Source organism: Hyaena hyaena, unplaced genomic scaffold (genome assembly GCF_003009895.1).
Source record: "Hyaena hyaena isolate Hyena2069 unplaced genomic scaffold, ASM300989v1 scaffold_562, whole genome shotgun sequence".
Taxonomy (NCBI): Eukaryota; Metazoa; Chordata; class Mammalia; order Carnivora; family Hyaenidae; genus Hyaena; species Hyaena hyaena.
Window position 1 is genome coordinate 873,232 of NW_024081198.1, and position 18,434 is coordinate 891,665.

Below are 18,434 nucleotides of genomic sequence, written 5' to 3' on the forward strand. Positions count from 1 at the left end.
AGTGAGTTGAATTCAAAGCAATCTTCAATTAATGGAAAGTTTTTGAAAATGATGAGTATGTACACATAAAAAAATAGTTTTTACTTAACGTTGACATTAGAACCAGAAAAACTATGTTGCATTTCTTTTTTTCTTACTGATTAGTTTTGTGCTTTTAGACAAGTCAGTTCCCAAACTGATTTTCATATGAGTCAGGGACTTTGAATAAATAATCTTTTAGGTTTGTATCAACTCAAATATTCTATGATTCAGATTTCTGATATTTCTGGGTTTTATTTTGGTTTTTATTTTAACAGGTACAAAAATAAAGGATAAAGTATTTTATGAAACAAACAAATCGTCAATCAAGTATAACATTTTGATGCTTGGCATCTAGACTTCTTGTGCCCTCACTATGCCAGCAGCAACTGTAGATCATAGCCAAAGAATTTGTGAAGTTTGGGCTTGCAACCTGGATGAAGAGATGAAGAAAATTCGTCAAGTTATCCGAAAATACAATTACGTTGCTATGGTATGCCTATGATCAAATCCTTAAAATGTTTCTTATAAAAGGGGAAGAGGGTTTTTAAAAGTCTTGAATTCAGCCCATCTGGTTGATTCTTTTAGGGATTTATTTAATTACAAAAATAAATTGTGTCGATGTTGTCCAAGCAGAGATTACCGGGAACACATCTGCACTGTGGCAGATTGGGTTTATTACTCATTGTAGTGAGGAAAAGTACACACCACTAGAACCATGGGACATTTTAGTAAGAGTGTTAGAAAAGACTTTTAGGATTTGGGCTTGTGTCAGGTGGTGTTAGGGATTAAGGAAGCAGGGCCTTGCTCTGAATTGGATGCTGTTGGGATGCTGAGGTAATTCTGTGACAGGGTATTTTAATAAATCCAAACTAGAATGAGGGAAGACTAGAGTGAGACTGAAGCTATAAAGAAGCAACGGTTACTTACATTAGCCAAGGTAGAAGACTGATCAGTTTTGTGGTTTGGACAATGTTTATGTTTTTGTCTGTGTTCAGTCATGATTATGGAGGGGTCTTGTCTGATGTTGGTGTGAAACTGTTTATAGGCAGCAGAACAGCAGGACCCAGCTGTGCGTGCCAGGCCGGCTGCCAGCAGCACTAGGCCTAACTGATAAAAACCAGATGAGCACTGCACCCAAAAGCTTGGGGGCTCCTGCGTGTCTTTCTCAAAAAAAAAAAATCTCCCAGTGAAACATTGATGTGCAGTTTTTTGTTGTTGTTGTTTGAATCCTCACTGGAGTTGCATGAACACACTATGTTGTTAAGCATCTCTGCTCTTGCCTTTATTATTCCGTCTGCCTAGACTGTGTGTTTATTTTGCTGCTTTACTGTACCTTGTACGTCTGTTAGTTATCGTACTGTTTTTTAGATTGTTAGTTCTGCGAAGCAAGGGGTTATTGTCTGAGTCATCCTCTCTCCCCCACAACGCACCTAGCGTAACACATAGCATCCAGTAAAGTGGCTGTTGAGTTGGACTAAATTTAAAGAGGTTTTAATTTCTTCACAGTTTCATAGGGATTTGATATTCAGATTTTTTCTGCGTTTCTGTGGGTTGACTGGTAAACTACAGATATTCGAGTGAACATAGACAACTCCCTATTTAATTAAGGTGTACTTACCCATACTTAGAATTGAAGTTTTTTTATCTCACAAAATAGAGACCTGATGACCTTCTACAGAAATAAGTGGATTTTCTTTCTCTAGAGTATAGAAAGTACTATTTTATTTTAGCTCAAGAAATGAGAGTTTTGATGTTTAGACAAACCTTGTCTAAGAGAAATAATTGGAAAGTATGATGCATTTTCCATTCTTAATAACCAGTTCTTCACTGATTTTAATGCTAGCATTATCTGGGCATAGTTTTACATACCCCTTGAGAAACATGAATGTATGATTTTTCCCCCTTCCTTGGGAATAGAGTACTTGGTTACATTTATCATTCATTTGTTACACACAGTAATTTTTTTACCGAGATGATACTTAAAATAAGAAAAAGCTATTAAATTTATAGTTTTATGGTTTTAAGATGTAACGCTTTTCATAGTTAAAAGGTAATTTGTAATTGAGTATGAGTGTACAGAATATTCTCTAAAACAGGATTCTTTGACTTGTACCAAAAATGATTTATTCTAACAATCTGTGGATTGTGGTTTTGACCACTTAGTAAATAATGAATCTTAAAACTATTTTACAGGACACCGAATTTCCAGGTGTGGTTGCAAGACCTATTGGAGAATTCAGGAGCAATGCTGACTATCAGTACCAACTATTGCGATGTAATGTAGACTTGTTAAAGATAATTCAGCTAGGATTGACATTTATGAATGAGCAAGGAGAATACCCTCCAGGAACTTCAACTTGGCAGTTTAATTTTAAATTTAATTTGACGTAAGTGGGAAATAAATATATCCCAGACTTTTTTAGCTTAATTGTAGAAATTGATTTCCCTCAAGTATGGTGAATGAAATGCTAACTGAATTTGGCTCTGTTATCCTATAAATATTTAAAGTCTAAAATTCAAAAGATTAGATTTCTTATCAAGGGACAAAAAAATTAGGATAAAGATGACTTCATATTCAAATACTTTGAATTTTAGAGATGTTATTCGAAAAGTATGACTATCACTTTTTTTGAAATCTGGAAAACCTTGGATATTGAAAATACCTGTTGATAGAAAAAATAACCTTGTATTAATTTTACTTTCAGACTTTGTGTGCAGTTTCAAATATAGAAGTCTTTGTTGTCGTAGTTATCCTTGTGAAGAGATTTTTATTACAGTCAAACTCCAGTTTATGAATAGATTACATATCAGAGGTACTGAGACATTTCTCGGAAACTTAGGTGCATTTTGCTCTCAAGTCAGTGTTATATAATAGTTTCAGTCCCAAATCAGCTCAAAGAAACCTCATAGCTTACGTATAGGGGAGATAATGGGATCCTTGAACTTGGTATTTCTTTAAGAAACCGTTCAGAATCTGCAGTTCTCTTCCAGAATCTGAATTCTAACTCAAGACTTAGGTTAAAACTTAGTTTCCTTACTTGTGGTACTTCTGTATCATTGGTAAGAGTAGTCTTGATAGCTTAGGGAAGTTTAGAGTGTTTCTGGGTGAGGGCAGATTGTTTATAATCAGTGTAAGGTGGGGAAATATTTAATACATCCTTACTAAGTTACAGTACTGTGATATCCTTCTATTTGACAGCTTGTACTTGTGTAATATGGTCTTCTATCTGGTTTAAAAAATCGTAAAAGAAGCCATGGGACCTTTAATGGTAGTGCCAGTGTAAGGGCCTCCTGTCCTCTGTACGATACTGTGATAGCATGGAAGATCTAAAAGGGCTAGAGAGTAGGGTCAGTGGTGTATTCTGACTTCTAATTACATAATGTTTAGCCTGACTCTTTTGTTTTATTTGGTTGGATTTCATAAGGTATTCCAGAACCTTCAAAGGGTTAAAAAGTACTCCTGTCTATTTAAACTGGTAATAATCTTTTATAAGTACTACAGAAAATAATTGTTTCTAAAATTAGTTCTTAGCCATTTCATTTGTTCCATGTTACCTTTTTCCCAAGCTGATCATTAGGACATTGTTTTTTAACTAAGATATCATTGTGATGTAAATACATGAGTAGGAGGTAACCCATCTCTGTCTTCATTTTGGTAAAATTGACATTTTCCTTTCCTAGAAACATCCTTGTTATATTAACAACTGCCTTGCTTTTACAATCTTTGAAGGACATTTTTTTTTTCTTATACAGAAAGGGCTGCTTGTTATCAAGGTTTGCTACCATTTATACTAATGTTAGTATCAGAGAAGAAGTTTAAGGAGGAGGATATAGTGAAACATGTTATTTAAGTAGATCTGATTAATTGGAAGATAAACCTGGGACTGCCTCATGTGGAAATAGAGTACCATGAATTAAATTTTGAGTATTTTAAAGAAAGATGAAAATTGAGTTTTTTTATTGAGTGCCTAGAGTGTGTCAGCAGCTGTGCTGGGTACCAGGGATACAGTGTTGAGGGAAGCTTGTCGTGGTCTTTACAACTTAGTGTTCCTGTAACTTTGCTGTCTGCTTTCCATTTGCCAAAGTCTGAGAGTTAAAATTGTTAGATAATGGTCAGTATACAGAAATTCTCTCCAAACTGAATTTGGAGTTGATATGTAGAATGAAAACTGAAGTGGAATATTGGTGAACTGTGCAGAGAAAGCTCTCTCAAAGGAGATGGGAACAAATTTCTAAGAAGTCATCAATTTGATGGGTGTGGTAATTCTTGGTATTTGAGAGAATCATTTTAATAGTGTAGTAGAGGTTATAGGAGATTGTGGGTTCAGTGGTAACAGAAAGAACCTGAAAATTCATTTAAGGAAAATGGCAGTGACAAGGACAAATAGAGCCGTAAGTAGACAGGACAGAATCGAACAGGGTGGTTTTAGTTTTGTTTGACAGATAGTGCACAGGCGTTTGAAGCCTAAAAGGCAGTTGTCAGGTATGGACGTGCGGGCTCCTCATAGTGTCTTTCTGATTTTTGGAGCATCTTACGTGTTTTTGGTTTGAGTTCATTAAACATGAAGTTTAGTAACCATCTACGTATTTGTGACTATCTGTATTCTAGTTTGCCTTTGCTTGTGAGTTTTAGCGTAAACTTACATAGCGTGTATGTGTTAAAATGTAAAATGCATGTTGAGCCAGGAATGGATTGAAGTTGGAAGGCAAATTGTAGAATCTTTAATCTGCTGTGTTTAAAAACGTGAATTTGTGTAGTAGGTAAAGTTTATACTTGTAGGTATGTCTAAAATTAGGGGCACCTGGCTGGCCTCAGTCAGTAGAGGATGCGACTCTTGATCTCGGAGTCATGAATTCAAGCTCCATGTTGAGCATGGAGCCTGCTTTAAAAAGAAAAATGGTGAGAAGATACATATTTATTGAATTTAACATACCTAGTTAGTTTCTGTTTTTAGAATATTTGATATGAGTAGCCTTGTATCTGCTTTTTGGGAAAACCATTTTTAGAGATTTGTACATAACTTCAATTCCTGTTTAGCTATTAAAACTAGGTATTTTGCCATCTTAAACTTGAGTAGTTGATCAGTGTTAGGAGCAGTGACATTACTGTTCACTGTTGTTCTGAACAGATTGCTCTAATCAGGAAGCCCACCCTGCACCTGCAGCAATCTAACGAGACAACATTTTAACTACTTTTTTAAGAATTGCATATTTTAATATTTTTCTATGTTTACTAGGATCTTTGAGGGTGGGGAATGATTTCAAAACTTGGAATGGATACCATGGGAAAGGTTCAGTCTGTTGATCTGGAGAATTAAGTTGTAACAATTACGAAGTTTGCCTTACCAGCAGGAAATTTTCTTTACCAGAAGAGAATTTATTAGCCTACCTGTATGGAGCTCCCAGCTTTCTCTTCTGATGAATCGGGCATTATGAAACATGAAATTGGTCCCAAATTACAAATTTTTATCCAAAGAAATTTAAAAGACAGTACATTAACTTGGTCTGAATTGAGTTATGTGAATTATATAGAAAAAAAGAGAAAGAAATAATTTATACACTTTTTTTTGTTAACCAAACTTATTTGACCATCACACATCTGAGATACTTCCCCCCAGATCTTTTTTCTGGAGATTGTGATTCAGTAGGTGTAGGTATAGGACCTGGAAATCCACATTTTTGGTAAACTCTGGGTGATTGCTGTTATTGGGCAGGTTTGGGGTAGTGCAACACTCCATTCTTCCCTTTCACATATTTTTTGATGTGGTGATATATATTAGACAAAATAGACAAGAACCATTGCCCCCTTGAAGCTTACATTCTGACTGAGAGAACATGTACTAAAATAAAAGTGAGCATATGGCCCAGAATAATTTGAGCCTAGGGGAGGAATCTGTTATGATGTTGGTTGGTTACAGTTTGCTAAAGCATGCCTCTCCCTGCAAGCACCAGAGGTTGATGAGTGAGATGTTAGTTGTTTAAGGTACATAAATTTTTTTAAAATTATTTTTAAAGTTTATTTATTTACTAAGTGAGCGCAGGTGCGAGTGCAGGGAGAGTCAGAGAGGGAGAAAGAAAAGATCCCAAGCAGGCTTTGCACTATCAGCACAGAGCCCGACTCAAGGCTCATCCTAGAACCATGAGATTGTGACCTGGGTTGATTCTTAACTGATGGAGCCACCAAGTCTCCCCAAGGTACATATTTTTAGTGTAATAAGGCCAATAATGCCTGTTGCTTAATGAAAAAACTTGTGTTAGATTTATTCAGATAGGAATTTTGACATAAAGTGATGATTGCGGTTCTCCTCTTTTTTATGTTTCAATGGCTAGTTTTGCTATTTTTTAAAAAACGTTTATGTTAAGGTGTATAGTTCACATACACGAATTCCAAGTGCACAATGTAATGATTCGACAATTCTGTACATTGTGCAGTGCTCACAATAAGTGTAGTTACCACTTATCATCCATACACATTTTGTTGTGTTATTTTTCGAAGACATTTAAAAGCAAACTGATTTCTAGAGAATAGACCATAAGAATACTTTTTCACTAAATGTAATGTTTTTTGTTTTTTTGGGTTTTTTTTTTTTTGGTTTAATTAGTTTTGTTAAAGCTTTTAATAGAATTTTCTTTTGCTAAGTGGTAGAAACCAGTATTCTTGCAACTAAAAAAGTAAATAAAAATTTAATGGGCAGTGCACAAAGTACTTTCCATATATACTTTCTCTGAAACCTATACCTTTGTTTTGATCCTTTAACATTTTGGATACCTGTGTGTTTGTGCTTAGAAATTAGAGATTTCTGGGGCACCTGGGTGGCTTAGTCGGTTGGGTGGCCAACTTCAGCTCGAGTCATGATCTCACCGTTCGTGGGTTTGAGCCCCATGTCGGGTTCTGTGCTGACAGCCAGCTTAGAGCCTGGAGCCCGTTTCGGATTCTTTGTCTCCCTCTTTCTCTGACCCTCCCCTTCTCACGCTGTCTCTCTCTCTCTCTCTCTCTCAGAAATAAATAAAATGTTAAAAAAAAATAAAATAAAAAGAAATTAGAGATTTCTTTTTGGCTTAAGTAAAATCTTGAAGGATTGGTTTATGTTTAGGTTTCCTGGCTTCATTTCTGGAAGGTAGTTTTCTAGGATAAAGATTGTTAGAAGAAATTATTGCTGTTACATAAAGTCTTTTCATTTTAAACCTTTTACTGGTTATTGGAGCCATTTGAATGGCTCATCATTAGTGAGAGAAGGAATTTCATTTTTCTGTAAGTTGGACTGTAGTTTTAACTTAGCCACATCAGATACTTTCCTCTTGGTCTTCTTTCTGGTGCTGCTGGGAGCATGGAGATGGACACAGGTTGGCCCCCTGTGGCTGCAGCTCCATCTGGCAGCAATAAAAAGGCTGCTGGGACTGAAGGCCCCTGAAAAGAACATGTCTTTTATTTTGGGTGGTAGCCCCTGGTGAGTAGAAGACCTTTTTTTTTTTCCCCAAACTCAGTTAACTTTATTGAACATGTGAAAGGCTGATGAAATTGAGCTGAGAATAAAGATTAAAATCTCACCCTTGGACTGTTTCTGAATGGTGCTTTACTGAACACTTTCCTAAATAATAAGCTTTACATTTAAATTGTATTTTCCTTCATATATGGGAAGCATTGGAATAATTGGACCCAAGCCTGTCTTCTCTTTTGTTCTTTCTGGCCCCATAGTTAGATGTAAGTGGGACAAAACTAATTTGTTTGAAGAACGGCACTTTTGAAGGTTGTCTTTCTTTTTCTCCTGCCAGGGAGGACATGTATGCCCAGGACTCTATAGAGCTACTAACAACATCCGGCATCCAGTTTAAAAAACATGAGGAGGAAGGAATTGAGACCCAGTACTTTGCCGAACTTCTTATGACATCAGGGGTGGTCCTCTGCGAAGGGGTCAAATGGTTGTCATTTCATAGGTAAAAAGATTGCACTGAAAATGGCATTTTTATTTGCATTTCCTGGCTGCTTCATGCCTGGTGTGGGTCACTGTTTCCGCAGTTTCAGGCTCAGTTCTACAAGGAATTGGAGGCCACATAGCAGTCTCCTCTTTTAAGAAGCTAATATCGGTCTATTTAAGGTTTAATTTAAAGATATGTGATTCATTTTTGCCTATGGGAGTGACAGTATTGCATAGTGGAAAGAGTGAGACTGGAAAAGTCGATCTTGGTTTAAATCCATCAGTGCCTTGTGGAATCAGTGTTACCAAGAGTTATTTAATGTTTCTGAGCCTTAGAATGAAACCATTCCTGGGGCACTTGGGTGGCTCAGTGAGCATCAGACTTGGGCTCAAGTCATGATCTCATGGCTTGTGGGTTCAAGCTCTGCGTCGGGCTCTGTGCTGACAGCTTCGGATTCTGTGTCTCCCTCTCTTTCTATCCTTTCCCCTGCTCACACTCGGTCTCTCTCATCTCAAAAATAAATATTAAAAAAATTAAAGAATGAAACCATTCATTAAAAAATTATTTAATATCTACCAGTGCCAAGCACAATGATACAAGATTTTAGGGATTAAGCTGTGACTAAAACAGACTAAACTTATTCTCATGAAGTTTATATTTTGGTGGGAGTTGGCAGGTTTTAACGATAAAATTTATATTGTGGTTTGTTAGATGTTGATAAGTGCTGTGAGGAAAAAAGCAAAGAGAATGCTAGGGGTGGATGGGTGTGCTGGATTTTAGGGTTTTTTTCTTTTTCAAATAGAGTGATCAGTAAGACATCACTTAGGTAAATAACTTGTTTTAATGATCGATAATAACATGTTTTGAGCATCTAGTAAACAGCTTTGCACACATTAAGTTCTCAATAAATGGTCATTTTTAATTTTTTGTTATTATAAAACTGGATTGTTGAAGAGAATTTTTAGGAAGTGAATTAGTTCATTTTGTACAAACAGACTTCCAGGTAAGACAAAGAGTTTTCCTGTCTAGGTGAACTAAATTAAACTGGAAGCCCAGGGACTAAAAGTGGCCTTGGGAATGATTTTCTTTGACCTTTTGCTATGTCTTTAAAAAGCACTGTATTATTCTTACATCGGGTCCATTTCACACATATTTTTAAAAAGTCAGAGTCTCCTGTGTGCTTTAGAATTTCCAGCTCTGATCTGTGTGGAATGATTATAGTGAAGGAGTATTGTAAACTCTGCTTTAGTACTAAGCAGTAATTTTTGAGTTGGGGGTGTTGAACATACCAATTCTTACCTGTCCTCTCTTTCTTCTTCATTTGAGCCTCTGCCACAGGAGACCAGACCCAAGCCTCTGTTATTTGAGGAATGTGTTTTCAGCTCTTTTTTTGACTTTCCTGGTCATGACCAGAAAGCATCATCTTCTGTATATGACCGATTCTTCGATTCAAAAAGTACTCTGAGCAAATACTGTGTGTTAGGCACTGGATATTAAAATGAACAAAAACAGAAAGGGTTCATGTCTTCTTAGAGTGTGGAGTCTAAGTTAGACTCTAGTATTTGTCAAGATTTTATTCTAAATGTCATTAACTGTTTTCTTCATATTGTAGCCTATTTTTAGGAGATCAAGACTAGTTTAAGAAATTACCAGAAATGTAAAAGTTTCTGCTGTTAGTATTCATTAATGGTTTTCAATGGTAAAACTTCTTTTCACAATTAGAAGTAATTCTGAACATTAAATAGAAATTTTATTTCTAAAAAATACCCAAAAGATATATTAATAGCATCTCTCATCAAATATTTACTGAGTTCCAACTATGTGAAATAAAAGTTTTTTTAAAGATATTTTTTAAAATGTGATTCCTACTAGACTAGTGGAAAACACATTTGTTTCAAAGGGTAATACAAGAGAACAGTTTGCATACGAAATCATGGGGAGCTAGACTCTGCAGGGAAGGCATCCTGTAAGAGGTCCTTGAAGGAAAGGTGGATGGGGAAAAAAGGCTGTGTAATGATGGCACGGGAGTGTAGGGAGGTACAAGGCTGTGGAAAAAGCTGAACAATTGCAGTAGGAAATCTTGATTTGAAAGTGTGGGAGTTAGTATTTAATCTCTGGCTAACACTTTTCAGTGTTTACTACTTTTACTTTTTCCGTCTACAACATTCCCCTTATTATATCTTGAGTCATAATGAGACAGGAAGAGAATTTTGAGGGAAAAGAATGATTGAAGTCACTTAAGGAAATAAGGTATTTCATTAGGGAATTACTCTTTGGATTTTAAAGTACATGACCTCTTTATATAAAATATGGGAAGATTTGTAATATTTTTGCCAGTTCTGCTACCTTTTGACCTTTTTAGCCTAAGGTTTCCATTCATCTTTATTTTTCCATTTCCATAGTTACTTAATTTTTTGAGACATTTCTGGGTCGTTTGATACCCTTCTAAAAGTTTTTCTTTCAGAGATCGTCAAATTGTAGCCTAGCGACTGCAGGCTCGGGATGCTAGTATAGGTCTTATATTGGTATCTTTGAATGAAAGTGGCATGTTCATCTTTGTTGGGAAGATGATGGCATTTTCCCGTTATCATTATAAACGTATCTGTTTTCTCTATTCTCGTGTGCATTTTTAAAATTTTTTGGTTGATTCCTTTTTTGACTATGCTTAAGAGTCATTTAAAATTTGTATCATGAAAAAAATTTTTTCATCTCTGTGTTATTTATGTGCCTCTGTTCTGTATTTAACCCTTTTGTAGTGGTTATGACTTTGGCTATTTAATCAAAATCCTGACCAACTCTAACTTGCCTGAGGAAGAACTTGACTTCTTTGAGATCCTTCGGTTATTTTTTCCTGTCATATATGATGTGAAGTACCTCATGAAGAGCTGCAAAAATCTCAAAGTAAGGTTTCAAGTAGCTTTATGTGTAATGCACACACTATTTAGACTAAGTGACTGATAAATGAGATCCTAGCCTGGGATGTTTTTAGCCATATTTTGGATTTTGAAATGCAGTTACATTATCTGGTCATTTAATTCTATTTCTTGCATAAATAATTTATAGAAAATCCTTTTTCAGAGCTTCATATATACTGGCAGAATAAGTTTTCAACAAAGTTCAAACCAAAAGTCAGATTTTTGTCACTGACAGATTGAAAATCATAAACCTGCACAAAAATGTGAGGGCTAGTGAGCTCTCATGCACAGAAGCATAGGTTCTCACTGTCCAGCCTGCCCATACTCCATCCAGGCCAGATAAATCCAAGGTGGCTGTCAACATGCAGGTGCTGCGGTCAGTAAGGTGGCAGAGTTTTCTCTTCAGCTTGGAGGGGAATTACTTTGTTGCATCTAGTCACAGGATCATGTTCCTAGGATTAACTTACATGGCTAAAAGGGCTTTTTTTCCCCCCTGGCTCAAAAGATGTCATGTGGTTAGTAGTAAGTGCTAGTAATGTGCAGGTCCTGTCTAGACAGTAGCTTGCATTCTGACTCTGCTGAATGAGTGCGTAATAATTTGCTACTTCTGAACATTAATTTCTTCCCAAAGGAACTTTAAGAAGTACAAGTAGAAGCTCCTTCAGTTTGGGAATGAACTCACTCATGGTGGCATAGACTGCTAATGAGTAGAAGGGCTTATTTTTTTTCAGAGGTGTTTGTATTTAAGCTGCAACTAAAAGCACATTTCGGTAAAGTGGTGGCTTCATAGAACCTACATGAAGGTTGATCACATTTTCTTACCAGGTTTTTAGAAGTGCAAAAAAAAGTTAGACTTTTAGGAGATGGTAAAAACTTTCAGAGTTTTACTTTTAGCCAGAAGGAAACAAGAAGTAAGGAAACCTTGCATTTGACAAGTGAACTCAAAATCAGAAGAATAGTAGCATTCTGGCCGAAGTTTGCTTGCTTTTTTACAGAATATGGCATATAAATGAGGAAATTTTTAAGGATTACTTCATGTTTGTTGCATCTCTAAGAGGAACAGAATTCTGCAGTTTGAAGAGTGACTCTAAGTGAACTTGCAGTAGGCTGGCCTTATTGCTGTAGGAACTCAGTCCACCCCTTGAAAGTATTATATGCTGAGAATCCATGGCCCCAATGTTTTAATCTGGCTTTGGAAATACTTTTTAAAATCTGACATACCTCTACAATGACATTTTTCAGGAACAAAATGAAATTATTGCTCACTCTGTGTATGATACTGGAAAACTTCTGAGTATACCTGATAATTCTGATGCCCTGAGTATACCTGATTCTTATGCCCTAAGTGAGCTGCTGTGTTCAGTTTAGGTTAATGACAAAGGTGCTTTTTGACCCACTGTCAGCCATGCTGAATGACCCTATTCTGTTGCTGTCCTGAGCAGCTGCTGATGATACCTAAGCCTCATGTTATTTTTAGCACAGAAGCAAGTGCTATCTGTGCACAGCACTGTTTCAAGCTGTGAAGCAGAGGAGGGTTAGTAGAGAGGAATTTGTGCTGCTTTTGTTGTTTGACCTCATCTTTCTTTTCTTAGTCCCCTGCTACTCCCCCCCCCATTATTCTGCTTCCCTCTATTCCTTTGTATTTCTTCTCTTTTATTCTTTTTTCTCTTCCTTACTTTCACTCCTTTCTTTTTTAAGCCTGGCAATATTTTATAAGCAGATACTTAGCAGACCCTTCTAAGGATTTGTAGTCTTTTAACAGGCAGGGACTGTAATGGGCAAGTGAAGGCAATTGTCAAACTTCTTTGCACGGCCTCTGTCCCTGCTTTTAACAGCATGCTCTTCTTGTTAACAAAACCATAATTAAGCACTTAGTGAATTTTTAAGGATTTGGTTAGTTATAATAGCTTTGTTTTGTACAAATTACTTAGATGAAACTATTTAGAGATTGGTAAGAAGCTTAAGAAAATTTTATAGGACCTGCCGATGGTCAGTTTTCTATCGATGGATGGATTGACTTTGAAGGTACTTAATAAATGTCCCCAGTATACCTGTCCCCTTGTATAGGATCTTTTCCCCCCATAGTTTTAGGAAAGTTACATGCCATAAAGCATATGATGAAGATAAATTTTCCCAGTTAGGATCTCATTGCCTACTAAATCTAAACTTCCCTCATACTCCACAAATACTTTCATTTGTAATTCAGTCTCTTTTTTTCTAATCTTCATAAAGTCCAGCTTTCCATGCTAAAGTCCGTTCATGTTTTGGTTAATGTCTAAGTGAGGTTCTTTGTGAATTTGGGTATTGTATGGTTTCTGTTTTGACAGACAAGTTTTCTTTCTTCTAGGGTGGTTTACAGGAAGTTGCTGAACAGTTAGAGCTGGAACGGATAGGACCACAGCATCAAGCAGGATCTGATTCATTGCTCACAGGAATGGCCTTTTTCAAAATGAGAGAAGTATGAAGACATCAGTGCCTTTTTCTCAGTTGGTTGTTAGGTTGAGAACATTAAAAATCTTATGGCAAAAGTTTTTGGGCAGTAAGTGTTATTAAATGAAGATACAATTAGAGGTACCTTGGAATTTGTGTCCACCATGCTTGAATGAAAATATTCAAAAATAAGTCCTCTTGAAATGTAGTTCAGAAGTAAATGAAAAAATGAGTTCTTCATAAACTGGAAAATGAAACAATTTAAACTACTTTAGGAGTCCTAAAGGTCCAATCATACTATTTCTTAGATGAAAAAACTGAAGCTAGAGGCTAGTAGCTTTTATCCAGGGTCTCACACAATACTAGTGGGCGAACGCCAGCATTCTTTCTATAACCACATCAGTGCTGCTGCTGCTGAGTCAAGGAGTCTATTCATTAGGTTTCCCCGGCATTGTCTTCTCTGGTAAAATACCATTTGCTTATGCCGTTTTTCAGCATTTTGAGGATTTATAGGGTAGTGCTTATGTAGTGCTTTTAGTAGACGGAGTCTTACAAAAGTTTCTGAATTCTCAAGTGGTTAAGTGAATCTGAAGTAGTTGTAGAATCAAAAATAGTATCAAGCAGAGCCCTATAAGTGGCAATAGACAGAAATGAATGAACCCAAGTCTACTCCTAGCTTATGTATTGAAGTGATACACGCAGGTATACCTCAGTGTAAATTAAATGCAAAGAAAAGAAAGTTTTCCTTTTTGCAGAATACAACGTAGAATTCTTTTGAGTATATCCTCTTAGACGCTGAAGAATAAGAATTAGCTTGAAATTTAAAACTTTTGTAGCAGTGTATTAATAATAGAAAACGTAATAGGTGTTTGCCAAGTATTGATTCAGAAATGATTTGGAATGTCTATTCGTGACAAGTAAATACTTTGTTTTGTACTTCTTCCCAGTGCTACATTAGAGAATTAAAAACAACCTTTTGGATTTTCAGCTTTGCATTTTAGAAATACCTTAGTGATTCAATGAATGGTGGATTCTCTGCTACTAGTGTGTTATCTTTATTTTTCTTGGCTTCTTTACGAATAGTTACCTAATGTGAATGTTCAGATTTTAGTGTCCAGACATGGTTAGGGTTTGATTGTTTCCAGCCACAACCTTGCATGTAAACTCGAGGCTCCTTGCCTGACCTTTTCTCCCATCATTGGCCATATTCATTCATCTTCATTGTTAAATGTTAAATTTATGGAATAAAAATGCTTGCCATTTTCCCATGATTCTAAATTCTCATAAAATTTGTCTAAATGTTAATAGGAAAGACACATTTATACATTTTTTTTTTGTAATCTTTTTCTTTGGTTTCTTTTGAGCTCTGTACTTCTTGGAAACATTAGTTTTACTCATTGAATTTGAACATGTGTGGCCTTAAAAAGGATCACCATAGAAAAGAGCTGTCATTTTAGTTAATGAACAGTCAGTACTTACATTGCTGAAATATAAGTTACCAGTGGTACCTTTTGGTTAAAATTATCTTTTTTTTTTTCCCCAAAATTCCTTTTTAGATGTTCTTTGAAGATCATATTGATGATGCCAAATATTGTGGTCATTTGTATGGCCTTGGTTCTGGTTCATCCTATGTACAGAATGGCACAGGGAATGCATATGAAGAGGAAGCCAACAAGCAGTCATGACATGAAATAGTCCTTTTATTTTTATTTGAGCTACACACGAGCTTGTATATAGGTTTTATCTCTGGTTGAATCCCTTGAGCAATAGATAATACTATTTTTTTTCTTTCATAGCCCATTTTATTTTCTGCCTTTCAGTACTAGTATGACCATTCCTATCTCAGATCTTAATAAATAGAAAAGCATTCAGGTTAAATTTGGCCTTAATATCCTTGTTAGCAGGCATGTATGACAGAGTGGGGAAGGCTGCATCATACTGAATATTTTGATAAACTTTTACCTGCCTGGGCTTGGTTTGTTTTTCTCCCTTCCTAAATTAACTAGCACTGACTATAATTTATTTCCCTGTTTCATGTCTCCCTTCCATTCTACAGGACTTTTAGCTATTTGAGATTGTGGACCATCAATTTTGCACTTTAGAGAGTGATTCTGACTCAAGTCCTCTGTTTTATCAGAAATTTTGGCTTTTCTTGCTCTTAGCTGGAAAAATGACCCATCTGCCAATCTTACACAGTATTTACTTGTTTTTGACCCATGGAAATAGCACATGCATTGTGCAAACGGTTGATTCAGCAAGACTTCAAAAACAAAAGACAAAAAACTACTAAGGAGCTTAGTAACTGCTGTTTCTGTACGTAGTGTTTAATCTTCCAAGCACATCTAGTGTCTGTCAGTTTCTCATTGGCATGTGTAGGCTGCTCTGACTGAGGAAGTTTTCAAACCAGCTTTACACCCTTCAGGAACAATCCCTTGTGATTGGATATTTAGCGTCTGCCAGGAAACTGGTACCCAAGATATTGAAGCTGCAGTTATGATAGCACACTTCCCTTTGATCTGCTTCGTTTTATTCTGTCACTGTTTACCCTTATTTCTAATTTTTAAAAAATTTTATAGCCATACTTAATGACGCTCTTGCTTTGTTGATTCCACAAACCAGTTTCTTTAAAGTCCAAAGATAGCAAATCTTTAGGTATATTTTGTACCAGATTAAATTAGAAGACAAAAAATTGTGCTTTCATAGTTGTTACTAAGATAAGTAATGGAGAGATTTGGTGCAAAACAACAAAATACAAAAATATATTCTATATATAAAGTCATATATATATGTGTGTGTGTATATATATATATATGACTATATATAGCTAATAAAATTACCTGAGGAGTGTAATGCTTGTTTATTTTTTTGTGTATATCTTTGCAATCTATTTTATATATATATTGACAAAAGAGACTGTGAAATATTTAGCCATGCAGAATATGTGACCAGACCAGAGCATGTGTAGGACGACATTCTGGTAATCATTAACTCTGCCCTGAAATGATAGACTACAAGTTACGGATGTGTGTTATCTACATTTCAATCAGTAATATTAGAGAATCTCCAAATGTTAGCTACATTAGTTTGTTTCCTTTGTACATTCTTTATTCATGATATTACAATGCTGTAACTGGGTGGTCCTTTTTAAACAAAACGTTATTTGCAAAACAGAGGATATTTGTTTTTAAAGCTTTTGTAAATAAAGGCTTCGGAAATGTTTTCTTATATATGTTGATGACTGGTAATTTTTAAAAATATTTGCTTTTTTTTTTTAAATATGAGCAACTGAATACAACTCAGTAACTTCTTTAACTGTAGCTAATTATTAGTCTTTTACTTGAGCCTTCTGTATTGCAACACTGTTGGCTTATTTATGAATACCTCAATGATATGTTAGGAATTAATTTTTATGTCCTTTCCAAGAATGCATTTATTCTTCTGAAAAACAAAGTACATTTGGTATGACTTACTGTGGCTTCTTTTTAAAGCTGACAGAATACAGCAGGTAATCTGGTTTCTTCTTATTTTGCTCTTCACCTCCTTAAAAAAACAGGAATTACAAAGGTTCCCTTTTGAATAGCCACATAGTTGCTGAATTTCATGGTTTGTATCAATTTTGCTTATTGTCTCTTAAGAAGTAGTAATATTTTATAACTTCTGTAAGAGGAACAGTAAGATCTTTGCTAAATCTAGCTTTTGGGTATAAGATATTTGGCTGATAGTTTTGTAATGTTCGTGCGTCATTAATTCTAGACTCCCCATACTCTCAATTCTGCTGGAGCAGGTCGGCACACCATGGCCTACGGACCCAAACCAGCCTGCTGCCTTTTTCTTTTTTTTTCTTTTAATGGCTAGTGAGATAGAGGAGAATGTTTTTTACAGTTTTAAAATGGTTGGGGGAAAAAAAAATCAAAGGATTAGTACTTACTGACCTTTGAAAATTACATGAAGGTCACATTTTAGTGTCCACAACTAGTTTTATCAGAATGCAGCCACATTCATCATTCCGGCACTGTCTGTGGCTACCTTGGCGCTACAGGGGGAGCCTGAGGGGCTGCTACAGAGACTGCTTATCGCAGTCTCCTCATTGCTCATCCCTTTGTGGTAAGCTGCAGCGTCAGTGGTGCGGATCGACGTGCCTCGTTTATCTGTACATCATCATTTTATGATTTCCTCTGTTACCCGTTCATATCCATTATGTCAAGACAAGAAAACTGAACTTTGAATGATGTGCCTAGAAAGCACAGAGTGGATTACTTTCCCACGTTATATGGTCAAATACTGTTTATTATGCAATGACACAGTAACTGCACTAAAAAATACACCGTATGCTGACAAAACCACACCAAGCAGTCATCACAACATACCCAACTACTGGGAAAGCAACAGAACTAGAAACTAAAATGGAATAGCTCATCACATCATGATTTCTTCACAAAAGTAAGAAATGGAAATGAGACTATAACCACAGTATGTTTATGACTGGCCCATTTGTTAGCCAAACAAAGTTATTACTTTTTGAATGCAGTAGCCCAAAGAAATGTGTCTCGTGAAAATTTACAGACTTAGCCTTTTGTGAAAAACAGTTGGATGAAGAGTGAGAACACTGGGCACAACATCAACAGTTAATTATAAAACAACAAATGATTTTGGTATTTTTCTTTGGCTCTTAGGTTAGATGTTCTATAGTACTTTACCAGCTATTATTCTTTATTTGAGAAATCAATGCTAAGTTTGATGTGGCCATTCAGGCATCGGTTTCTTTTAGTCGTCTGGAAATACAGGTGAGACTTTTCAAGGAAGTTGGGAAACCACTAAGTTAGTACAACCTGAAATCTAAGATGTGACAATAAGTGCGAAATATGTAAAAATCTGCAAGGAACAGAAAAACGGTTAGTTGGCCAAATTTAAGACCTTGTGAAAACGTATAGCGTTCTGGTGTGGCAGGTACCCATTTCACTTCCGTCGTGCACCTTTTGTTTCCTTTTTTTCTAAACGAGAATAAACGCTGTTTATTGTTAGCTCGTGTCTCAGACCAGTGCAAAGACCCTGTGAAAAGAGAGTAAACTAAGAAAATCATAGCTGAGCTATACATATGTGTACAGACTCTCCTAAAGAACTTAAGACCATGACTGCATGTTACACTAAGAT

At 35.9% G+C, this 18,434-nt stretch overlaps 1 protein-coding gene and 1 long non-coding RNA gene across 2 annotated transcripts; one reads left to right on the plus strand and one right to left on the minus strand.

The window, feature by feature from the left end:
• Window positions 1-372: 372 nt before the first annotated feature.
• On the minus strand, window positions 373-17,298 carry LOC120248098. Its single transcript, XR_005532493.1, has 4 exons — window positions 17,216-17,298; window positions 16,754-16,823; window positions 9,238-9,424; window positions 373-451 (listed from the first exon to the last, which is right to left on the minus strand). It is a non-coding gene; the product is annotated as an uncharacterized LOC120248098 (long non-coding RNA).
• CNOT7 (CCR4-NOT transcription complex subunit 7) lies at window positions 378-16,510 on the plus strand. The gene is made up of 6 exons (XM_039256309.1): window positions 378-511; window positions 2,215-2,408; window positions 7,795-7,956; window positions 10,695-10,839; window positions 13,201-13,311; window positions 14,840-16,510. The coding sequence occupies exons 1-6, from the start codon at window positions 395-397 to the stop codon at window positions 14,966-14,968; spliced, it is 858 nt and encodes a 285-aa protein (XP_039112240.1). The 5' UTR covers window positions 378-394; the 3' UTR covers window positions 14,969-16,510.
• Window positions 17,299-18,434: the final 1,136 nt, after the last annotated feature.